This window comes from Carcharhinus amblyrhynchos, chromosome 5 (assembly GCF_965287045.1).
Source record: "Carcharhinus amblyrhynchos chromosome 5, sCarAmb.v2.hapA, whole genome shotgun sequence".
NCBI classification, from domain to species: Eukaryota; Metazoa; Chordata; class Chondrichthyes; order Carcharhiniformes; family Carcharhinidae; genus Carcharhinus; species Carcharhinus amblyrhynchos.
This window is the reverse complement of record NC_137328.1, coordinates 74733990-74753270: the sequence shown is the minus strand read 5'-3', so window position 1 is coordinate 74753270 and position 19281 is coordinate 74733990. Positions and strand designations below refer to the sequence as shown.

General features: G+C 39.9%; 1 protein-coding gene across 4 annotated transcripts in view; it reads right to left on the bottom strand.

The window, feature by feature from the left end:
• epb41l4a (erythrocyte membrane protein band 4.1 like 4A) overlaps nucleotides 1-19281 on the bottom strand; it is a 189400-nt gene that overhangs the window by 55550 nt on the left and 114569 nt on the right. For all 4 annotated transcript variants that reach the window (XM_080189021.1, XM_080189022.1, XM_080189023.1 and 1 more), the window contains exons 11-13: nucleotides 9570-9661; nucleotides 4775-4858; nucleotides 1655-1776 (exon numbers count right to left, since the gene is read on the bottom strand). In XM_080189021.1, the coding sequence (XP_080045147.1) occupies nucleotides 1655-1776; nucleotides 4775-4858; nucleotides 9570-9661 (298 nt within the window). The remainder of the gene's footprint in view (nucleotides 1-1654; nucleotides 1777-4774; nucleotides 4859-9569; nucleotides 9662-19281) is intronic.

Here is a 19281-nt window from a genome sequence, read left to right as displayed (position 1 = left end):
TCTTATCAGTCACAATGTGTCCATTATTTAAATTATTTTCCAGCAAAAGCTTCAAAACCTCAATTGGTAAGAATGTAGACACTCCTAGGTTCAGTCCACAACCATTAGTTATAATCCCCGATGCACAATGACCCAGCCACCACACTCTCTGGTCACTGTACCAGTACCTGTGGTCAAACTAGTGTCAGAGTGCGACTTCACCTGTCTACACACACAGGCCTGGCAGTGGATTAGCTTCATATTCCCAATATCCAGGTCACTGTAGATCTTCCCTTAATTGACAACTGGAATCAGTCTTCCTGATTGGGTTTGATCTCTCTCCATTCACTTGAGTAATGATTACCGGCACTCTGCCCCACTTTGAAAGGTTTGTCTCACCATAAATTCCTGGCAGCTTCACAAGATTCTAGTCTGTGAATAACATCATTACTTTTGTCGTTGGTCAACAACACCAATACCAGTGGGGTACAAAATTACCAGTTTTCAATGTTGCCATTCAGGCCCCATAAGTCAAGCTATTGGTGAAAAGATTTTATTCCTTCAACGTGAATGTGTTTGCCTAGAAATCATCACAATTTTAAGGCAATAGTCTGTGTTATCCTGATTTGAAAGGAGTGAGAATGAAGGGTGGTAGCAGGCTACTGTCCGCAAACATGGCTGATAATAAGCATGAATCCAACTGCAGGCTGAGGAAATGCACAAGTACATGATACAACTGGAATCATCAAACATATACTACGGCAGGCTCGAAACAGGATTTGACATGTACCACTGGTGGGTGGCCTACAGAATAAATCCCCTAAAGAATTCCTGAATAATTGCTGCCTTCTGCACACTTCATAGTTTTGTCCTGAGGCTTTAGCAATCATATTAATTATAAATAGAGCAAAGCTACACCAAAGTAATCGGGTAAAAATGCCAATAATCACGAAGTAACAGCATGAATGCAGCAAGAAAAAAACACCAGTTCCAAAAATGTCACAGTCACATTTTGTGGAGGCAGGCGAATCTGCTATTTAACTGTGGACAAACCACTCCTTCTACACTTGGCTCATCAGCTCTCCAAACACCACCTATTCTTATCTTCTACTGTGTTTGCATTAGATTGAGACTGTTACGCTCCCTAACAGGTTCCATTTCAGCATGCACTACAACTCACCCGACAGCCTGCATAACAGCACTGCAGGCACGTGCTCCATCATTTTATATGCTTGACTTTTTAAGGACAGAAATTGAGGGAGGTAGACAATCAGATTGATAAAATGCACTCCCAGAATGTAAAGTTCTGCACAAGGAGCAGAAAAGCTGAACATTTACTTCAACTTCATTTCAGTAAACAACACAATGGAAGGACTATTATGTTGTCACATTGTAACCTCGCAAATATTTTCTACCTAAAGATCCAATGCAAAATCTGCCAAAAATTGTATTACATCTGGAAATTTTAGCATAACATTTAATCTAGAATGTTTTGAACTACTTGGTAATATACCTTGGTTACCGTATTGGAGATGGAGTGAGGGTGAAGAAAGACATTTTATATGTTTGTAGAATGTGGAAACAAAAAAAAAGTCACAAAAGTCTTAAATCAATACAATGGCCAGTAAATAGGTGCCAAGTGTGAACCAGCTGTAGCCATTAGAACATTGCTTACCTGACTGCTGAGAGTGAAGTGTCCTTTTAGGGTACGTTTTACTGCGAGTTCTTTGTACATTCTGATCAGGTCGCGGCAGTTCAATGGATTGGTCTCGGTTTAGTTGAAATGCAGTCTTACCACTGCTCAGAAATAATTTATTATATTTTTGTTACTTTAAATGTATATTTTATACATGCATAGCTATTTTCATTATCTTTATAATAAATATTTATTATTTCTCATATGTGAATCATTTTTAATTTACAAAGTGTCACAATGTCCAAATACATGTAATGTGCAATAAACAGCAAAGTGTTGCCAAAATTAGACTGGTTCCCAAACATGACAAATGAATAGGATTGTAGCAGTGAAATCAATCGGCTGCTCTAATTCTAGGTTTGAATTCCAATTCCTTACTTAACACAATTGTAGTTTGCAGTTGGAGTGGTCTGTCAGGTGGGAACGATGAGCACCCAATCTCAAAATGAAATACCACAGTATTATAGCTATACTTCTTATTCCAACTACTTTAAATCATGAATAAAAATGCATACATTTGTCAAATTTAAATGTATATTTCTCCCCAGCCTTCAATAATAACAATGCTACTGACAAGATTCTATTTTGTTTCCATGTGTTTGATCGACAAAAGATTCTTTAAAAAACATGAAATATATGGAAAGGAAGGTGCATTTTTACAACAAGAAATGCAATTACTTCTTGAGCCAAGACTAGTCTGGAAAAATAATTATGCATTTACTGCAGGTCATTATTAAATATAATTAATAAAACATGCAGTTCTACTCCTTTTTGAAACTGATCATTAAAACACAAGTTTTATAAAATTATTAGTTTGGAACTGTGTCTTTACCTTAGGGTAACATGAAAGCAGTTACATGAATTGCTCTGATATCTGTCTGACAACTGACCTGGATGACATGGCTGTTAAAGATTAAAGAGAAGCCAGGGTTGTTTTGCTGAGAAGAAGACGTAAAGTGTTCACACCTGGAGACAATGGCAGGAGCATCTGCTTTTATATTTTTATACTGTTAGTCTCCAATGTCCAAGGAAGTTGTGGAAAATAATAGCAGGAGGGATTATTATTTAAAGGACGAAAAGCTGCAGCATGCTACGGTGCAGTGGGACCCGGGGGTCCTTGTGCATGAATCGCAAAAACCCAGTCTGCAGGTGATCAAGAAGACAAATGGAATGTTGGCCTTTATAGTGAGGGGGATAGAATATAAAAGTAGGGAGGTCTTACTGCTACTGTACAGGGTGCTGGTGAGGCCGCAACTGGAGTATTGTGTGCAGTTTTGGTCCCCGCATTTGAGAAAGGATATATCGGCCTTGGAGGGAGTACAGAGAAGGTTCACCAGGCTGATACTGGAGATGAGGCGGTTAGCTTATGAAGAGAGATTGAATAGACTGGGTCTCTACTCGTTAGAGTTTAGAAGGCTGAGGGGGGATCTTATAGAGACTTACAAGATAATGAAGGGGCTAGATAGGGTAGAGGTAGAGAGATTCTTCCCACTTAGAAAGGAAACCAGAACCAGAGGGCACAGCCTCAAAATAAGTGGAGGGGGGGAGCAGTTTAGAACGGAGTTGGGGGGGGAACTTCTTCACTCAAAGGGTGGTGAATCTCTGGAATTCTCTGCCCATTGAAATGGTGGAGGCTACCTCATTGAATATATTTAAGTCATGGGCAGATAGATTTCTGATAGACAAGGGAATTAAGGGTTATGGGGAGAAAGCGGGAAAGTGGATCAGCCATGATCTTATTGAATGGCGGGGCAGGCTCAAAGGGCTAGATGGCCTACTCCTGCTCCTATGTTCTTATGTTAGGTTGTAAACATTTATGCTTTAAAATTTCCATTTGATTCCAAGATAGAATTGATTCGAGGTCTAAAGGATAGCTAATCAGCATTTCTACCTGGATACAAAGCCCATCTGATTCATGTTACTATGGAGATGGGCTATCAGAGGAGAAAATTTCTAAGGTATTCCCGAAAGCCCACAGACATAGGTGGTCTGCTAGGATCCATGAGAGAGAGAGCGTCTAGAGGCTAAAAGTGTCAAAGGTTCACTGCACAGGAATGCGGTTTTGAGCTTGCACTTGGATTAAAATAACCAAGGCTGGAAGTTTCACTTAGCTTATGCCAGAGAGAAATTCCAGGAAAACCACTCACTGTACAAGGTGGTCTGAGGTTAAAAGTTACAAGGCTGAGAGACAGCAAGTAAATGTGAAGAAGCTAAGAACCACTTTGGAATGGTTCTGGGAAAATTAATATCTACTTAAGGAACAGTGTAAAGTACACCTGTGAAAAGGATTTTTTGGTTGTGTTAGAAGTAAGAAGGGGAGTTCTGTTCTCTAGTTTAATGTCTAAGCTGCTTACCAGAAGGTGAAATCCTGTGTCATTTTTAAGCTATTAACTGGAGGTTTAAATTTATTTATTTTTAAATTATCGGTCTCTATGAAGACTGTCACATGACAAAGATGTACAAACTTACATTGCTGTGCAATTGATAATTCAGCTGCTGCATAGAAAATAATGTCTATTAAATCACAGCCAATATGAAGCAACAGCACGTAATTAATTTGACTTGATTCAAAAGGCAAACATTTCAGGCTAATTTTTAAAACTGGGGATTATCCATTTACTGGTTAGCTTTGTCTGCAGCCTCTGAGGATTTAGTCAGCTCAATAAAAATTCAACCTCACGAGGTATGTTATTAAATTTAACTTTTTAAATAAAGCATCGTGAAACTGGAACTTATTTAAAATGGAGACAGCAGGGTGAGGTGTTTATTAGACAGAACAGGATTGAAAGGAAGATGTAGCATATTATTACTAGAATCAGCATTCATTGAAAGGAATTGAACTAATCAATTGTCAATGAGGGATAAATAGCTCACAAAGAATAATGTTCTATATTTAATATTTTCCCACTTTTAATGATAAAACCAACAATTACTTCATTGCTATTAAGCAAAAATACCACAATGTTTCCAATGTGCAAATTTACTAAAGTCTTAGTCACTCTTCCTCTTTAACATACAAAGATTACTTCAGAAGAAGAATTGCTCTGTACAATTTTTCTTCCCTTAAGCTAAACCAATTGTTCAGTGAAATCTGATTACCTGTATCGATGTCTGTACCCTAGGGAGCCCAGCTTGCTAAGTTTTCGAGTCATAGAATTTGAATACTCATCGGTTTCAGGCAATCTGATTAAAATAAAATGATTTTACTTAGAGAGAAATAGAGCTGATAAAATATAGGTCCCCTGAAGTGAGAAATTGGTACTAATACTTTATAAGGTGCAATTTAAGATAAATACTTGTCATCTCTTCCACAATTGGGAAGAACATGAAGCAAGGACAGAGTCAGACTCAGCAAGTCAATAATCACCAATGTGATCACTGAGGTACATGAGCTCAAGCCTATACAGTGGCATTCCAGAATAAATCACCACTGCTAGCAGAAAGACACCCTGGGAGAAGGAGAAACGAAGAAACAAAATTGAAGTAAAGAAAAAAAGAACAATTTCCATGTTGGTGCAGAGATTTAGGGCAGATTTTACTGGTTTCAATGATATTGGTGCCGTTTTGATCCCAAATTCATGTCAACACCACATGCTCATACCACTAGCATGGTCAATGCCGAGTGGCATTTTATGGAGTTCAGTGGTACAAGTGCAGTTCTCTCTCAGGATGACAACATTCATCCTTCCATGCCTGCCATGCTGCCAAAGGCCTGTTAGCCAGTCGAAAGCGCTACCATGCATGCTAACGTGGTACAGTCCAAAGCTGGACATTGTACGCCTAGAGCTATTCAAAGTCATCTTGTGGCACCCTCTATAGAATCCCCCAGTGAAAATCAGCAGCGGTCCACCAGCTATGCTGCAGTCACTGGGACAGCACTGCATAGGAGCACTAGGCCAGGCAAAGGTACTTGATTCTTGAAGATCTATTTTCTGATCTTGGCCACGTATACAAGGTTACAAAACTTCCTGCACTGGATCCAGGTCCTAGGGCAAGACTGCTTGCATTGCTAGTGCTGGCTGCCTGCTCCCATTGTCTTTTCAGTGTCAGTCTAGAGGGCCTTTTGGTCCTGTGTGGATATTGCATCTAATTTCTCATGTTCACTTCATGCACCAAAGTCTCCAATACTGTATAAGAGAACCTTGGATCATGCTCCTAATCCTGTTGTGCTATTTTTGCTTTTCTTCCAAGTTAGGGACTCATCAGTAACAATTCTAGCACTCCTGCAACCAGGATACATCTTTCCCTTTAAGAGATGCAGGCTGATTTTAAGTGGTGCTAAACTTACACAAATGTCTGCCACTGCTGAGGTTAGCATGCATTTAGTGCTGATTTGCGTATTTGTAGCATCGCAGTGAATGGGACCAACATCAGGCCTTAATCAATCTCCCACCATGGTCTGCAAAATCTGCAACGTACCAGATAGGTTCAGGTTGCAATGGGGAAAGCAATGCGGATTTTGGGTTTGGATTTAGTTATCTCAATTCCAATTGTATCATGTTCCTTCAGTCGTTGCATATGTACATTTCTTGAATCCATTCTCTTTCCAGATAATATCGGAAAATAAACGATTTGATTCACCTGCATGAAGTATATCTGATGGAAGTAGCTCCACTAAAGCTTAAAGGCCAGTATCCTCATAGCAGATAATCCTAAAGATGGTTGGCTACTCAGAAAATATTTTCATTTATTCCTGTTGTCTGAGTTATATTATGTCATGCCTCAATTGCGAATTTCTCATTGCAGCCTTAGTCCAAACATGGTAAAAAGAGCTGAACTCAAGAGGTGAGGTGACAGTGACAGTCCAAGAATAAGGGGTAAGCCATTCTGGACTGAGATGAGGAAGAACTTCTTCACTCAGAGAGTTGTGAACATGTGGAATTCTCTACCACAGAGGGCTGTTGGGGCCAGTTCATTAGATGTGTTCAAGAGGGAGCTGGATGTGGCTAAAGGGTTCAAGGGGTATGGAGAGAAAGTGGGAGTGGGATACTGAAAGTGCATGATTAGCCATGATCAGCCATGATCATACTGAATGATGGTGCAGGCTTGAAGGGCTGAATGGCCTACTCCTGCACCTATTTTCTATGTTTCCCCTTGACATCCAGACAGCATTTGACCACGTATGGCATCATTGAGCCCTCACAAAACTGAGAGTGAATGCAAATCGGGGGAATAACCTTCACATGTTGGAGTTATACATAGCACAAAAGAACATGGTTGCAGCTGTCAGATATCAATTATCTTAGTCTTAGGATATCACTGCAGGAGTTCCTCAGGATAGTGCCTAGGCCCACTCATCTTCTTTCCATCATAAGGTCAGAAGTGGGATGTTTGATGATGATTCAGCATTCAAGGGTCATAGAATCCTACAGTGCAGAAAGAGACCATTCAGCCCATTGAGTTTGCATCAACCACAATCCCACCTAAGTCCTATCCCCATAACTCTATGCATTTACCCCGCTAGTCCCCCTAATACGAAGGGACAATTTAGCATGGCCAATCCACCTAACCCACCCATCTTTGGACTGTGGGAGGAAACTGGAGCACCCGAAGGAAATCCATGCAGACACGGGGAGAATATGCCAACTCTACACAGACAGTGAGCCAAGTGGGGAATCAAACCCAGATCCCCAGTGTTGTGAGAAGCAGTGCTATCCATTGTGCAACTGTGCTGCTCTGACAAGTTATTCACAATTCCTCAGATACTAAAGTAGTCTGTGTGCATATGCAGCAAGACCAGGTCAATATTCAGGCTTGGGCTGATAAATGGCAAGTAACAATCATGTCACATAAGTGGCAGGCAATGAACATTTCCAACAAGAGGAAATCCAATATTTCCCCATGACAATTAATGGCATTACTGTCACTGATTCCAACTCATTTAACATCCTGGGAGTTACCATTGACCAGAAATTGGATTAGGCTAGCAATATAAATACTGTGGCTACAAAAGCAGGTCAGAGGCTGGTACAGTGAGTAACTCACTTCCTGACTCCCCAATGCCTACCCACCATCTACAAAACAGAAATCAGGCATGTGATGGAAAACTCTCCACTTGCCTGAATGAGTGCAGTTCCAATAACACTCAGCAAGCTCAACACCATCCAGGACAAAATCCATCATCTTAAACATTCACTTCTTCCAACACTGATGCACAGCAACAGCAATGTGCACCATCTACAAGATGCACTGCAGCAACTCATCAAGGCTCCTTCAACAGCACCTCCCAAATGTGCAACCTCTAATACCTGAGGAGATAGGTAGCAGATGCATAGCAATACCATCACCTGCAGATTTCCCTCCAAGCCACACATGATCCTGACTTGGAAATACATTGCAGTTCCTTTACTGTCGCTGGGTCAGAATCCTAGAACTCTCTTCTTAACAGCATTGTGGATGTACGTAAACCACACAGACTGCAACAGTTCAACAGCTGATTCACCACCACTTTCTTAAGAATAGTTAAGAATGGGCAATAAATGCAAATGTGGCCATTTCTACTTTCATCCCATGACCAAATAAATAAAATTAAAATTCCTCCCATGACACCACCTTTAAGGTGACTGAAGCGCGACATTGCCGGTGCATGTGACTGTCCTGGGATGTCCGAACATTTACAGCTTCAGACTTTTTTGAAAATTAAATGTTAAATTAATAAAGTAAAAACATTCATTCTATCAGAAGTTAAGCAGATAAAATTAATTCTTCAGCTGCACTTCTACAGTTTTAGAGCCCACTCTCTCAGGGAAGCCACTCAAAACTCACATGCTATAGGCAAAGGCACTTCAGGCAAACCTATGGAAAAAGATTGATCCCATTGGATCATGAGCCCAAACGGGCAGGTGTTCCACTGTTCAAGATTCTCCATGATGTGGATGTGCTGGCGTTGGACTGGGGTAAACACAGTAAAAAGTCTGACAACGCCAGGTTTTAGTCCGACCGATTTATTTGATAGTAAACGCACAAGCTTTCGAGGTTTCCCTCTTCGTCACCTGACGAAGAGGGAAACCTCGAAAGCTTGTGCATTTACTATCAAATAAATCGGTTGGACTAAAACCTGGTGTTGTCAGACTTTTTACCAAGATTCTCGAAACATTTTTCATGGAAAATTGTGTGTGCTCGAGTAGGAGTTTGAGCAGGACTAACCAACAGTGCGTGCAGGAATTATTCTGCAGCATTCCAAACAAATCATGCAGAATGCATTTACAGTCATGCAATGGAGCTACAACGAGAGAGACCAGGCACTACACTGTGGTATAAGGATCACAGTTAATATTGCTGCTGTAACTATAGTGGTGTATCCTGAATACAAACGTATTTCACACTTGATGCAATGTCCTTGAATAGCTAAAACCTGTATTGAACAATATAAATCTCCCAAGTCATCCACTTACCAGTGATTTAGAAAAGAGAAAAGGCAAATAAATCCATGTTACACTTTACATACATAATGTATGGGATATGTGAAGTATTTGAATAAAACAGTGATGGAATTGTATGGCTAATTGCAGTCTCTGCACAGTGCTAGGCTGTATTTCTCTTCTGTGGAGGCTAGAAACATTTTATTAGCAAAATGCAAGTCCTGGTATAAATTCACACTACACATGTTCACCAGAATTCTACTGCCATGTCCACCATGGATTCGGAATGGGCAAGGAGCAGACAACGGAAATGTCTGTTGACCTTGGGCAGGAATTTCCGGTCTCGCCCAAGCGAGACTGTAAAATCCCACCCAGTGTTTTAAATAATTTTTTAACAAAGGTTATAATTTAGGTAAAAGTGAACAACAGCTCGAGTATCATCAAAGGCTCACAGGGACTTGTCTGCAGCAAATAAGACCTATTCGTGTTTTGATTACTATTCAGATCTAATAATGAAATACAACGGCACATACCTGAAAAATGTATGATATTCCACACAGCATCTCCATAGATGCTTACAGGCTGCTTTGTTGGGTACTTCAAAGAAGTATGATGTTTCAGTGCACTTCAAATAAAAAAGTAAATCGTAAGATGAAATTTATTTTACTTTCTTTGTGTTTAACTACCAGACAATTAATGCGATGAAAAAAGATACCCATTCCATAAATAAACGCGATGCGGAGTTGCCGGCGTTGGACAAGGGTAGGCACAATAAATAGTCTCACAACATCAGGTTAAAGTCCAACAGGTTTATTTGGTAGCACGAGTTTTCGGAGTGCTGCTTCTTCATCAGATAAATAAATGTAACATTCAAATGCTGCCAGTAAGCTGAAATAAATTAAAGTAATGCTGTTTTCTATCTGACTGTGGGGCTTGACTGGCTTTTGGGTCAGCCACATTTTGGAATAGACCGCAGCAGAGCTGCAGATAACTTAGTAGTGGGTGAGGGGAGGAAGATCACAGAAAGATGGGTTCTGATACCTGGAAATAAGGGTTTCATGCACATCCTGCCAAATTTAATGGCAGGATAACTTTTCCACCTTTTCAACGTTTCCTGCCTGACAATCAACCAATTTGATATGATGGAAAAAATTCTCAGGGACAACATGAGAGATGGGGATCATACACCATTGGAGTGCTGGAACACTGGTGGGGGTTGCATATCGGAAAGGGAATTTAGACATCACTATGGTTCCATCATGTGAAGGCAAGTTTGCTGGATCTGGGAAAAACACTCCTGCTCCTCTTGCCCACAAGCAATGAAACAGTAGCATGGCAGCACAGTGGTTAACACTGCTATCTCACAGCGCCAGGGACCCAGTTCGATGTCCACCTTGGCTGACAGTCTGAGTGGAGTTTGCACATTCTCCCCACGTTTGCATGTGTTTCCTCCGGGTGCTTCGGTTTCCTCCCACAATCCAAAGATGTGTGGGTTAGGTTGATTGGCCATGCTAAATTGCTTCTGTGCATCGGGGGATTAGCAAGGTAAATACGTGGGGTAGAATTTTTGTCAGTGCAGGCAGATGGGTTGAGTGGCCTCCTTCTGTTCTTTAGGGATTCCAAGATTCTATGAACTCACAGATCCAGCTCCTCTCATCTTTTACCTGATAGGCTTCCCAAGGCCTGAGAATCCCAACCCCATTTAGTTGTAAATAAAAATTAAGTTAAAGTGGAAACACAGTGCTGCTTCAATCTCCTGAGTGTGAGTTGGTCACCTAGCCTGATTTGTCTCCATTAAAACCAGAATTGTGTTGGTTGGGGTTAGGTTTGAAAATTTCATAGCTTTTACAATCCTGCCACCTCCAATCTGCTCATTCATACTGGCTAAAATTTCCCTTGCTGTGCCATAGATTTACCAAAGATTGGAAAGGAGATGATATTGATTATCTAATATGAAATTGGGCCTAAACCATGGTATTAAATTTGCCACATTTTTATTTACTTAATAGAATGAAAAGCAGTTAGTGATGCATTCTGACAGGCATGAAACAAAAACATAGACAAAGCTTCAGTGCATTTAACAAAAAAAAACCCTTAAATGTTTAGAATACTCAAAATTCCAACACTTTAACCTTGAGCCTGAGAACGGAATTTTCATGATAGCAGAATGAAGTATTATTTTACAACACAGTTTGACGGATGGATGTGGTTGCACTTTGCTGATTTTGAATAAAGGAGAACTCGGTACAATCAAGGTTTTACTTCAGTGGCTGGTCTGAAAACAAAGCTGTTTCTGAGTAATCATTTGCAGTTCAATGAAAAACATGATGGTTCACTGTGCTGGATTGAAAGGTATGCTTAAGAACTAAAGGTGGTTTTTGCCAAGGTCATTCACTATGACATTCTATGTGGTAAATTAAGCTCATCAGACAGATTTATTTTTTCACAGGCAGTAAGCATTCATAAGCTTTGCATAAAATTTATTTTTTTGAACTCATCATATAGTATATCTTTTCTCTTCAGATGACAAAGGATCTACTGTAAACTTGCCGCATTTTCTATTTTTCTTGCAATTATTTTATTTTCCCCTCAGTTATAAAATTACTGCACTCAATTTTTATATGCACTCATGTTACATTGTCGATATACTATATATATATAATCAATGATAAAATACAATGATCATATTCCCATAAACATATTTGATATTTCAACATTATACCTGCAGGTCTTTCAGGTTCAGTGAATGCATTATTAACAAAAGATTACTGAAACTTTAACGCAAAATTGATAAAGTTGCAACAACTATAATTGATTACTGTCTACTGACAGATTAATCATACATATACACTGACTTCATGGTCTTATCTGACTTGTGACATTTTATGAACTTGAATGGAAATTAATTAAAGCTCCTACTGCTATCTTATCATCCCAATCAGCAAGTTGTCTTAATTATCCAAAATCAGGAACAATACAGAAGAGTCAATGGCCCAGGACATGCACAGGCTTGGTGCTATAAATCAGCACTTTCAATTAACATTTTTGGCCGACAGCAGTAAGTTTGTTTCATCTTAAACTTCTGCTGGTTGCTAATGGTGATAACCACTCCTCCTCATCTATTTGTACAACGATTAGCATTACTTTGGTTCAGCATATAGCCTTCTTGATTAATAATGGTAGATGTTTTTCTTAGTAAATATATTCTAGGACTGAAATATGAACTCTGACAGGAAGCATTGTTGGAATCCAAGGAATAAAATGATGTTGAAAAATAGACCATTTTCTCAATACATTTAAGGAAGGTGTAGAGGCACATTCTTTATGTTTTTTATTCAATGAGCATGAAACCTTCAAACCATCATTCTATCCATGCAATGGCCTGACTATCTTTGTTGCCTATGTACTAATTTTCTTCCCTTGCTTAATATACTTCAAATAATCTTTCTTAGCGCAATAACTTGAATATAGACCACCTAAACTGGCCAATGTTTCCATAAGTCTGTTCACATAACAAAGAACAAAGAAAATTACAGCACTGGAATAGGCCCTTCGGCCCTCCAAGCCTGCACCAACCATGCTGCCTGACTGAACTAAAACCCCTTACCTTTTCGGGGACCACTTCCCTCTATTTCCATCCTGTTCACGTATTTGTCAAGACACCTCTTAAAAGTCACGATCGTATCTGCTTCCACTACTTCTCCAAGCAACAAGTTCCAGGTATCCACCACCCTCTGTGTAAAAAACTTTGATGTAGCTTCCTCAAACTTTTCTCACTCTTGGGCAGTCACATTTTAAGAATGATTTGAAGCTCTGGCTCAGTCACAATGGATAAGGAGGCAGTTTCAGAAAGAAATGATCTCAGACAATAGTAAGCATCTGCTAATATTGAATCTCAAGCTCTAATTCTTGGAGGCATGAAGGAAGCTAATGATTTGGTCTGAATTTTGACAATTCATATTGACAATATGAATTTAATGGTTTGCCGTCACAGCAATGTCGATGACTTTATTCACTACAATTCTTGATCATCAAGTGTGTTAAATAATAAACTTTCACAATTCCTCCTGCTCATGTCTTAAGGGAGGACTTAACAAACACTTGGGTCAATTTGTGACAAGCAGTGGAGGTGGGTACAATTTTGTCTTTTAAAAAGCATTTAGACAGTTACATGGGTAAGATAGGTATTGACGGATATGGGCCAAATGCGGGCAATTGGGACTAGCTCAGTGGTTTAAAAAAAAGAGCGGCATGGACAAATTGGGCCGAAGGACCTGTTTCCATATTGTAAACTTCTATGAACCTACTGATCTTAACCAGTGGTTTACTTCCTCTTATAGGAAACCTGCCATTTTCCCAGTGGCTTTGTAGCTGTCCATCAGTCAGCTCGCCAATCCAAACTGTAGCTGAGCATGAGCTGATCAATATGCATGCTGCCAGACTTAAGGGGAGGTCAGTTGTAATCTCCTCTCAGTGAACTTCAGCAGCAGTTGACATTTGATTGGAAAATGGAATGATTTCATTTATAAATTTGAAGGCTGGAACTCCCTGGCCATTCATGCTTGTGGGATTCTCTGGTCCTGCCTGCAGTGAACGCTCACCGTGTGTTTCCCGCTGGTGTGGGGTGATGTTAATTGGAAATCCCATTGACAGCAGTGTATCCAGAGACCCCAGCCGGCGTGAATGGCCGGAGAATTCCAGTCATCACAGAAACAAGGTGCCATCTCCCCGTGGGCAGGAAACACATGGCTGAGAGGTTGTAATTCTTACCCACGGTTTAGAATATTTAATTTTATTTTTGCACTGTGGCCAGTTGGCCGTTGTAATGGCCAGTGACAGTGTGAAGGCAAGGTATAGGGCTATTGGTGGATAGAGAATTGGGATTGCATTGACTGGTATCACGCTCAGATGAGTTCACCGCAGACAGCCTGGCAAGAAAAGGGCCATCTGGGTTGCCTCCTCTCTACCTCCTTCTCCTTATATTCTCTGGCTCCTCAACTGGTCCCTGTTCTATTTGCAGGAGGGGATGTTCTCTCATGATACTGAGGTTTTGTGGCATGCATTAGATGACTACTCTTGATGCCCACTCTTCTGAGAGCTGCAGGGCTCTTCCAGAGCAGTCCAGGCAGTGGAAGCACTGTTTTAGCACGCTAATGAAATGTTCTATCACAGCTTGTGGGGTGGCATGACTTTCATTATATGTATGCTGCCCACATTTACATGGCTTGGAAATAGGTGTCGTTATCCATATCATCAATAGTTGGCTCATCATCCTGCAGGATATCATTTTGTTTGCTGTGCTGACTCAATTGCAACTCAATGCACTGCCAAAGAACAAAGGCATCATGACTGCTGTCAGAACAGCCAGTACCTAGCTGAATCATTCACTGTCTATCATCACACTTCAGCTAGAATAGAATCACTTTTGGTTCCAGTATAGGATTCAGCTGACATGTGGCACTGCAAAGCAATGCACATGCTGTCAATAGCAGCCTACACTGTTGGAGACCTGCAATGTGAATGAAGCGGTGAGCTCCATTTACACAAAAAAAAATGGATGGCAAACTGAGAGGTGTGGTAAATATCTCCAGTTGCAGTATGGAAGGAGATAGATCACAAAGAATTCATCGCAATGTCACTAACAATGCAGTTCTTTCCCTGGTCTGGAGCTGCAGTTGTAGCTGCAGCAGGTGACCCATTTCAGCAGGACATCCTCAGCCTTCTGTCTCACACATTGTTTTTCATAGAGATTTAGGTGGTAGAATTGCTCCCTCAAAACCCTGGGCACTCCTTCTGAAATGCCTTCTCTCCTTCCTCTCTCTTCTAGCACTTTGTCCCTCTCTGTATGTCCTCTGTCCATTCACACTATTGCGCTTTAATTTCTCCTGTAGGAGGAAACCCATGCAGACACAGGGAGAATGTGCAAACTCCACACAGTCATCCAAGGATGGCATCAAACCCGGGTCCCTGGATCTGTGAGGCAGCAGTGCTAACCATAGTACCACTGTGCTGCCTCAAAGGAGTAAAAAGAAATTAGATGATTCAAAGGTCATATAAAAAATCAAGTAAGCCATAAACAAAAATATTCTTCTAGATAAAAGTGCATAATACATTGGAGGCCTGCACAAAGACAACACAACAGCTCAATCCTGGAGGGGGTCTGTGGAGTGACCAGGTGAAGCCAGGGTAGGTTTAAAAATGGTGACGTTTACTTGGAATCCTAGGGGCCAGGAGAAGTTTAAGTGGTTCCAACTCTGTCCTTGCCTCTCGTTCCTTGGAAAGTATCTGATGACCCCACCCCAGAACTCACCTTGTGTTAAAACACAGGAGGCCTGCACAAAGTTAACACAACAGCTCAGCCCTGGAGGGAGTTTGTGCTTGTCTTTGGTTTCCTGACAAAGCATAGTGAACAGTTAAAGAAAAGTAAAGACGCTTTTGATATGCTCTAGATGGCTGCAATTCTGGAATCACTGAACTTCAATTTTGCTACTGTGAATGAGAGATCCTTTTTACTTACTTTCACAGAGAAAGAGATGATTTTAATTTGTTGAAAGCACTCAATCTGCAAAAATGGTAAAATGTGGCTGTTATCGAAAAGCAAGTATCAAATACTGCCACAGATATTTTAATTGGAAAATTTGGTGGGAGAGCAAACTTCAATCTGAAATAATCTATAAAATAAAAATATTTACCGATTCCTGTCACTTTAACAATGTAACCTTGTGCTGCCTAACTGTATGAATCAATCAAGACTTTTAAAAATGTCAGGTGGGACCTGGATGTGGAGGTTTCACCTCATTTCCAAAAGATCACATTTTTGCTGGCAGGGGAAAAGGGGCAGGCATGAATGACAGAAGTGAGAAACCCCAATTCAACAGGGCCATTTGAAATGATTGCTACCTTCAGACAGATCCTATTTTGCTGCTCCTGGGGCCTTATTCCATACCATGGGAGTCACAATGTTACGGTGGAGATATAAACCCTTTAGAATGGCAGATAAAATCTATTTAAGTATTATGATCTGAAGTCTTTTAAACCCCAGCTCTTTAAAAATGAAAATAGGCTGAAGCTTTCTGCTAAAAAAAATCTACTTTGATAGAACAGCCATCTGATGTAGTTAGAAAAATTACCATTGACATTGGCTGTTATTCCAACTGAGGTCATTATGAATGCTTAGCTGAGTTTCAAATGCTAAAATAAGCACTTGTTCCAACAGGACAGTACTGAGTTCACCTTTTGATTGGCAGATTAAAGAGGCTGTCTTTGAAGTGTTTATGAACAGAAGGTTGTTTGTTTTGATGACTGATTGAACACTTAAAGGGAGTTGCTTTTTTAAAATTTCTTGAATGAGTTGAACTGCTCCTGATGTTCTTAAATGGCTCCTGCAGTTTGCCCATAGTAGATGCAAGATGAGTGTTTATGGACCTATCATGGTGGTATGAGATGGCATTGGAGTATAAGGTGCCATGCAAGTTGTATGGAAGGATCATGGAGAGTATGAAGAAGGCAGAGGGACATGGCTCTCAGGTGCTTTTCAAAACTTTGCTGATAAGGAATCTGTGTATTCCTCTGCAACATTGAAATGATTTCTGTTTACTGTCATAAGAACATAAGAATTAGGAGCAGGAGTAGGCCATCTGGCCCCTCGAGCCTACTCTGCCATTCAATAAGATCACGGCTGATCTTTTCGTGGACTCAGTTCCACTTACCCGGCCACTCATCATAACCCTTAATTCCTTCAAAATTTATCTAGCCTTGTCTTAAAAACATTCAATAAGGTAGCCTCAACTGCTTCACTGGGCAGGGAATTCCACAGATTCACAACCCTTTGAGTGAAGAAGTTCCTCCTCAACTCAGTCTTAAATTTATTTCCCCTTAATTTGAGGCCATGCTCCCTAGTTCTAGTTTCACCCGCCAGTGGAAACAACTTCCGTGCTTCTATTTTATCTATTCCCTTCATAATTTTATATGTTTCTATAAGATCTCCCCTCATTATTCTGAATTCCAATGAGTCATAAATCAAAGCACACCCAATCATAGTATAAGAACATTGAAACTGTCTCAAATGCCCTGGCCAATATCTATCCTTCAACTAATATCAAAAAAAATGATCTGATGGTTATTACATTGATTTTTGTTAGACTTTCTATGCACAAATTTACTGCCACGTTTCCTGTGTTGCAAAAGGAACTGTGCCTCAAATGTACTCCATTAGTTGTGAAGCACTTTGGAATGGCCTCATGCCTTACAAGGTGTAATATATATACACAAGTTCCTCCTTTTTTTCCTTCGTTCCATTAAAAACAATGGGAATAATTAAAATTTAATCACTGGGCAAAAAATGGTTGACAGCTAGTTTAATTATTTATACCTCAGAGAAACAACTTCATTAATTTCAAAGACACCAGGCGAGGTTTAAAATATGTTACCAATTAGCTTTAAGTCTTTTTTCACCCAGCAATAAAAAAATGACCTTGCTATTTTCAGTTTAGTTTGAAAGTTCATGTGTGCAATCTGATTTAGAATTAGAAATAACCTTGGAAATTTGGGCACAGTTGTCATAAAAATCTTGTCAATGTTTACCTGAACAGCACATCAATTTTAATTCGTCCCAACCTATATAATTTGATCCATGAACTTGAAACTGGTTGAAATGATTTCCTAGGGTGAGGTTTGCAAACAGGGATGAGTTGGTGGTACCTTTAGAACAGTAAGTTATGGGTTCATGTCCCATATCATGTAAGCTAATTAAATTGTGGTAACCTGGAGTTTGCCGGTGTGGAATTTTCTAAAAAGAACTCCTAGGGTGTGACAGCCAGTGTGACAGGAACTAAAACAAAATCAACCAAAGTATTTATAAAAATGGATATATCACTTGGGTCTCTGACATATAAGATGACATGTTTCTTCATAGATTCAAACTGAGAAAGACAAGGTGCTCTAGGGTTAATCTGAACCCATTAATCTACAAGTTTCAAATTAATAGAATTCAATTAATATTACAATCCTCTGTTGAAATTGATAACTTTTTTTGAAGTGATTAATTTTCTAATGAGCAAAGAAATGACTGTTTTAAGGATTCTACTGTAACAAATAAATTAAAAACATAGACTGAACATTACTCGACAGGCAACTAATGCATCAGAAATGACTCATTTAAGGCTTCTACTGTAACAAACAAACTAAAGAGATCTAGGGGTACATGTTCATAGCTCCTTGAAAGTGGAGTCACAGGTGGACAGAGTGATGAAGAAGGCATTCAGCATGCTTCGTTTCATCGGTCAGAACATTGAATACAGGAATTGGGAGGTCTTGTTGAAGTTGTACACGACATTGGTAAGGCCACACTTGGAATACTGTGTGCAATTCTGGTCACCCTATTATAGAAAGGATATTATTAAACTAGAAAGAGTGCAGAAAAGATTTACTAGGATGCTACTGGGACTTGATGGATTGAGTTATAGTGAGAGGCTGAATAGACTGGCACTTTTTTCTCTGGAGCGTAGGAGGCTGAGATGTGATCTTATAGAGGTCTATAAAATAATGAGGGGCATAGACAATGTAGATAGTCAATATCTTTTCCCAAAAGTAGGGGAGTCTAAAACTAGAGGGCATAGGTTTAAGGTGAGAGGGGAGAGATACAAAAGTGTCCAAAAGGGGCAATTTTTTTTTTACATAGAGGGTGGTGAGTGTCCAGAACAAGCTACCAAAAGTAGTAATAGAGGCGGTTACAATTTTATCTTTTAAAAAGCCTTTAGATAGTTACAAGGATAAGATGGTTATAGATGGATTTGGGCCACATGCGGGCAATTGGGATTAGCTTAGGGGTTTCAAAGAAGGGTTGATTGGACAAGTTGGGCCAAAGGGCCTGTTTCCATGCTGTAAACCTCTATAAAATTAACATAGATTGAGTATTAGTCAACAGCTAACCAATGCATCAAACTAAAGAAATGTTACTTTTGCATCAATTAATTAATGCAATTGAAATATGCCATATGAAAATGTGCTTACGATGTCATGTTTCTAGCAAATATGTGACATTAGAGATCATTTGCCCAGTTACTCTCAGCCTTCCAGCCATACCAAGTTGAATCTTCTGGTATTCATCAAATATCATTCCACACAAACTGAGTATTCCAGAGCTGATTTTCATGAGCAAGGCCCACCTTAGCAACTCCTTGTTGTTCAAATCACCAATGGTCTCACCAATCTTGACCTCTTCTCTTTGAACAGAGAATCAGCTCT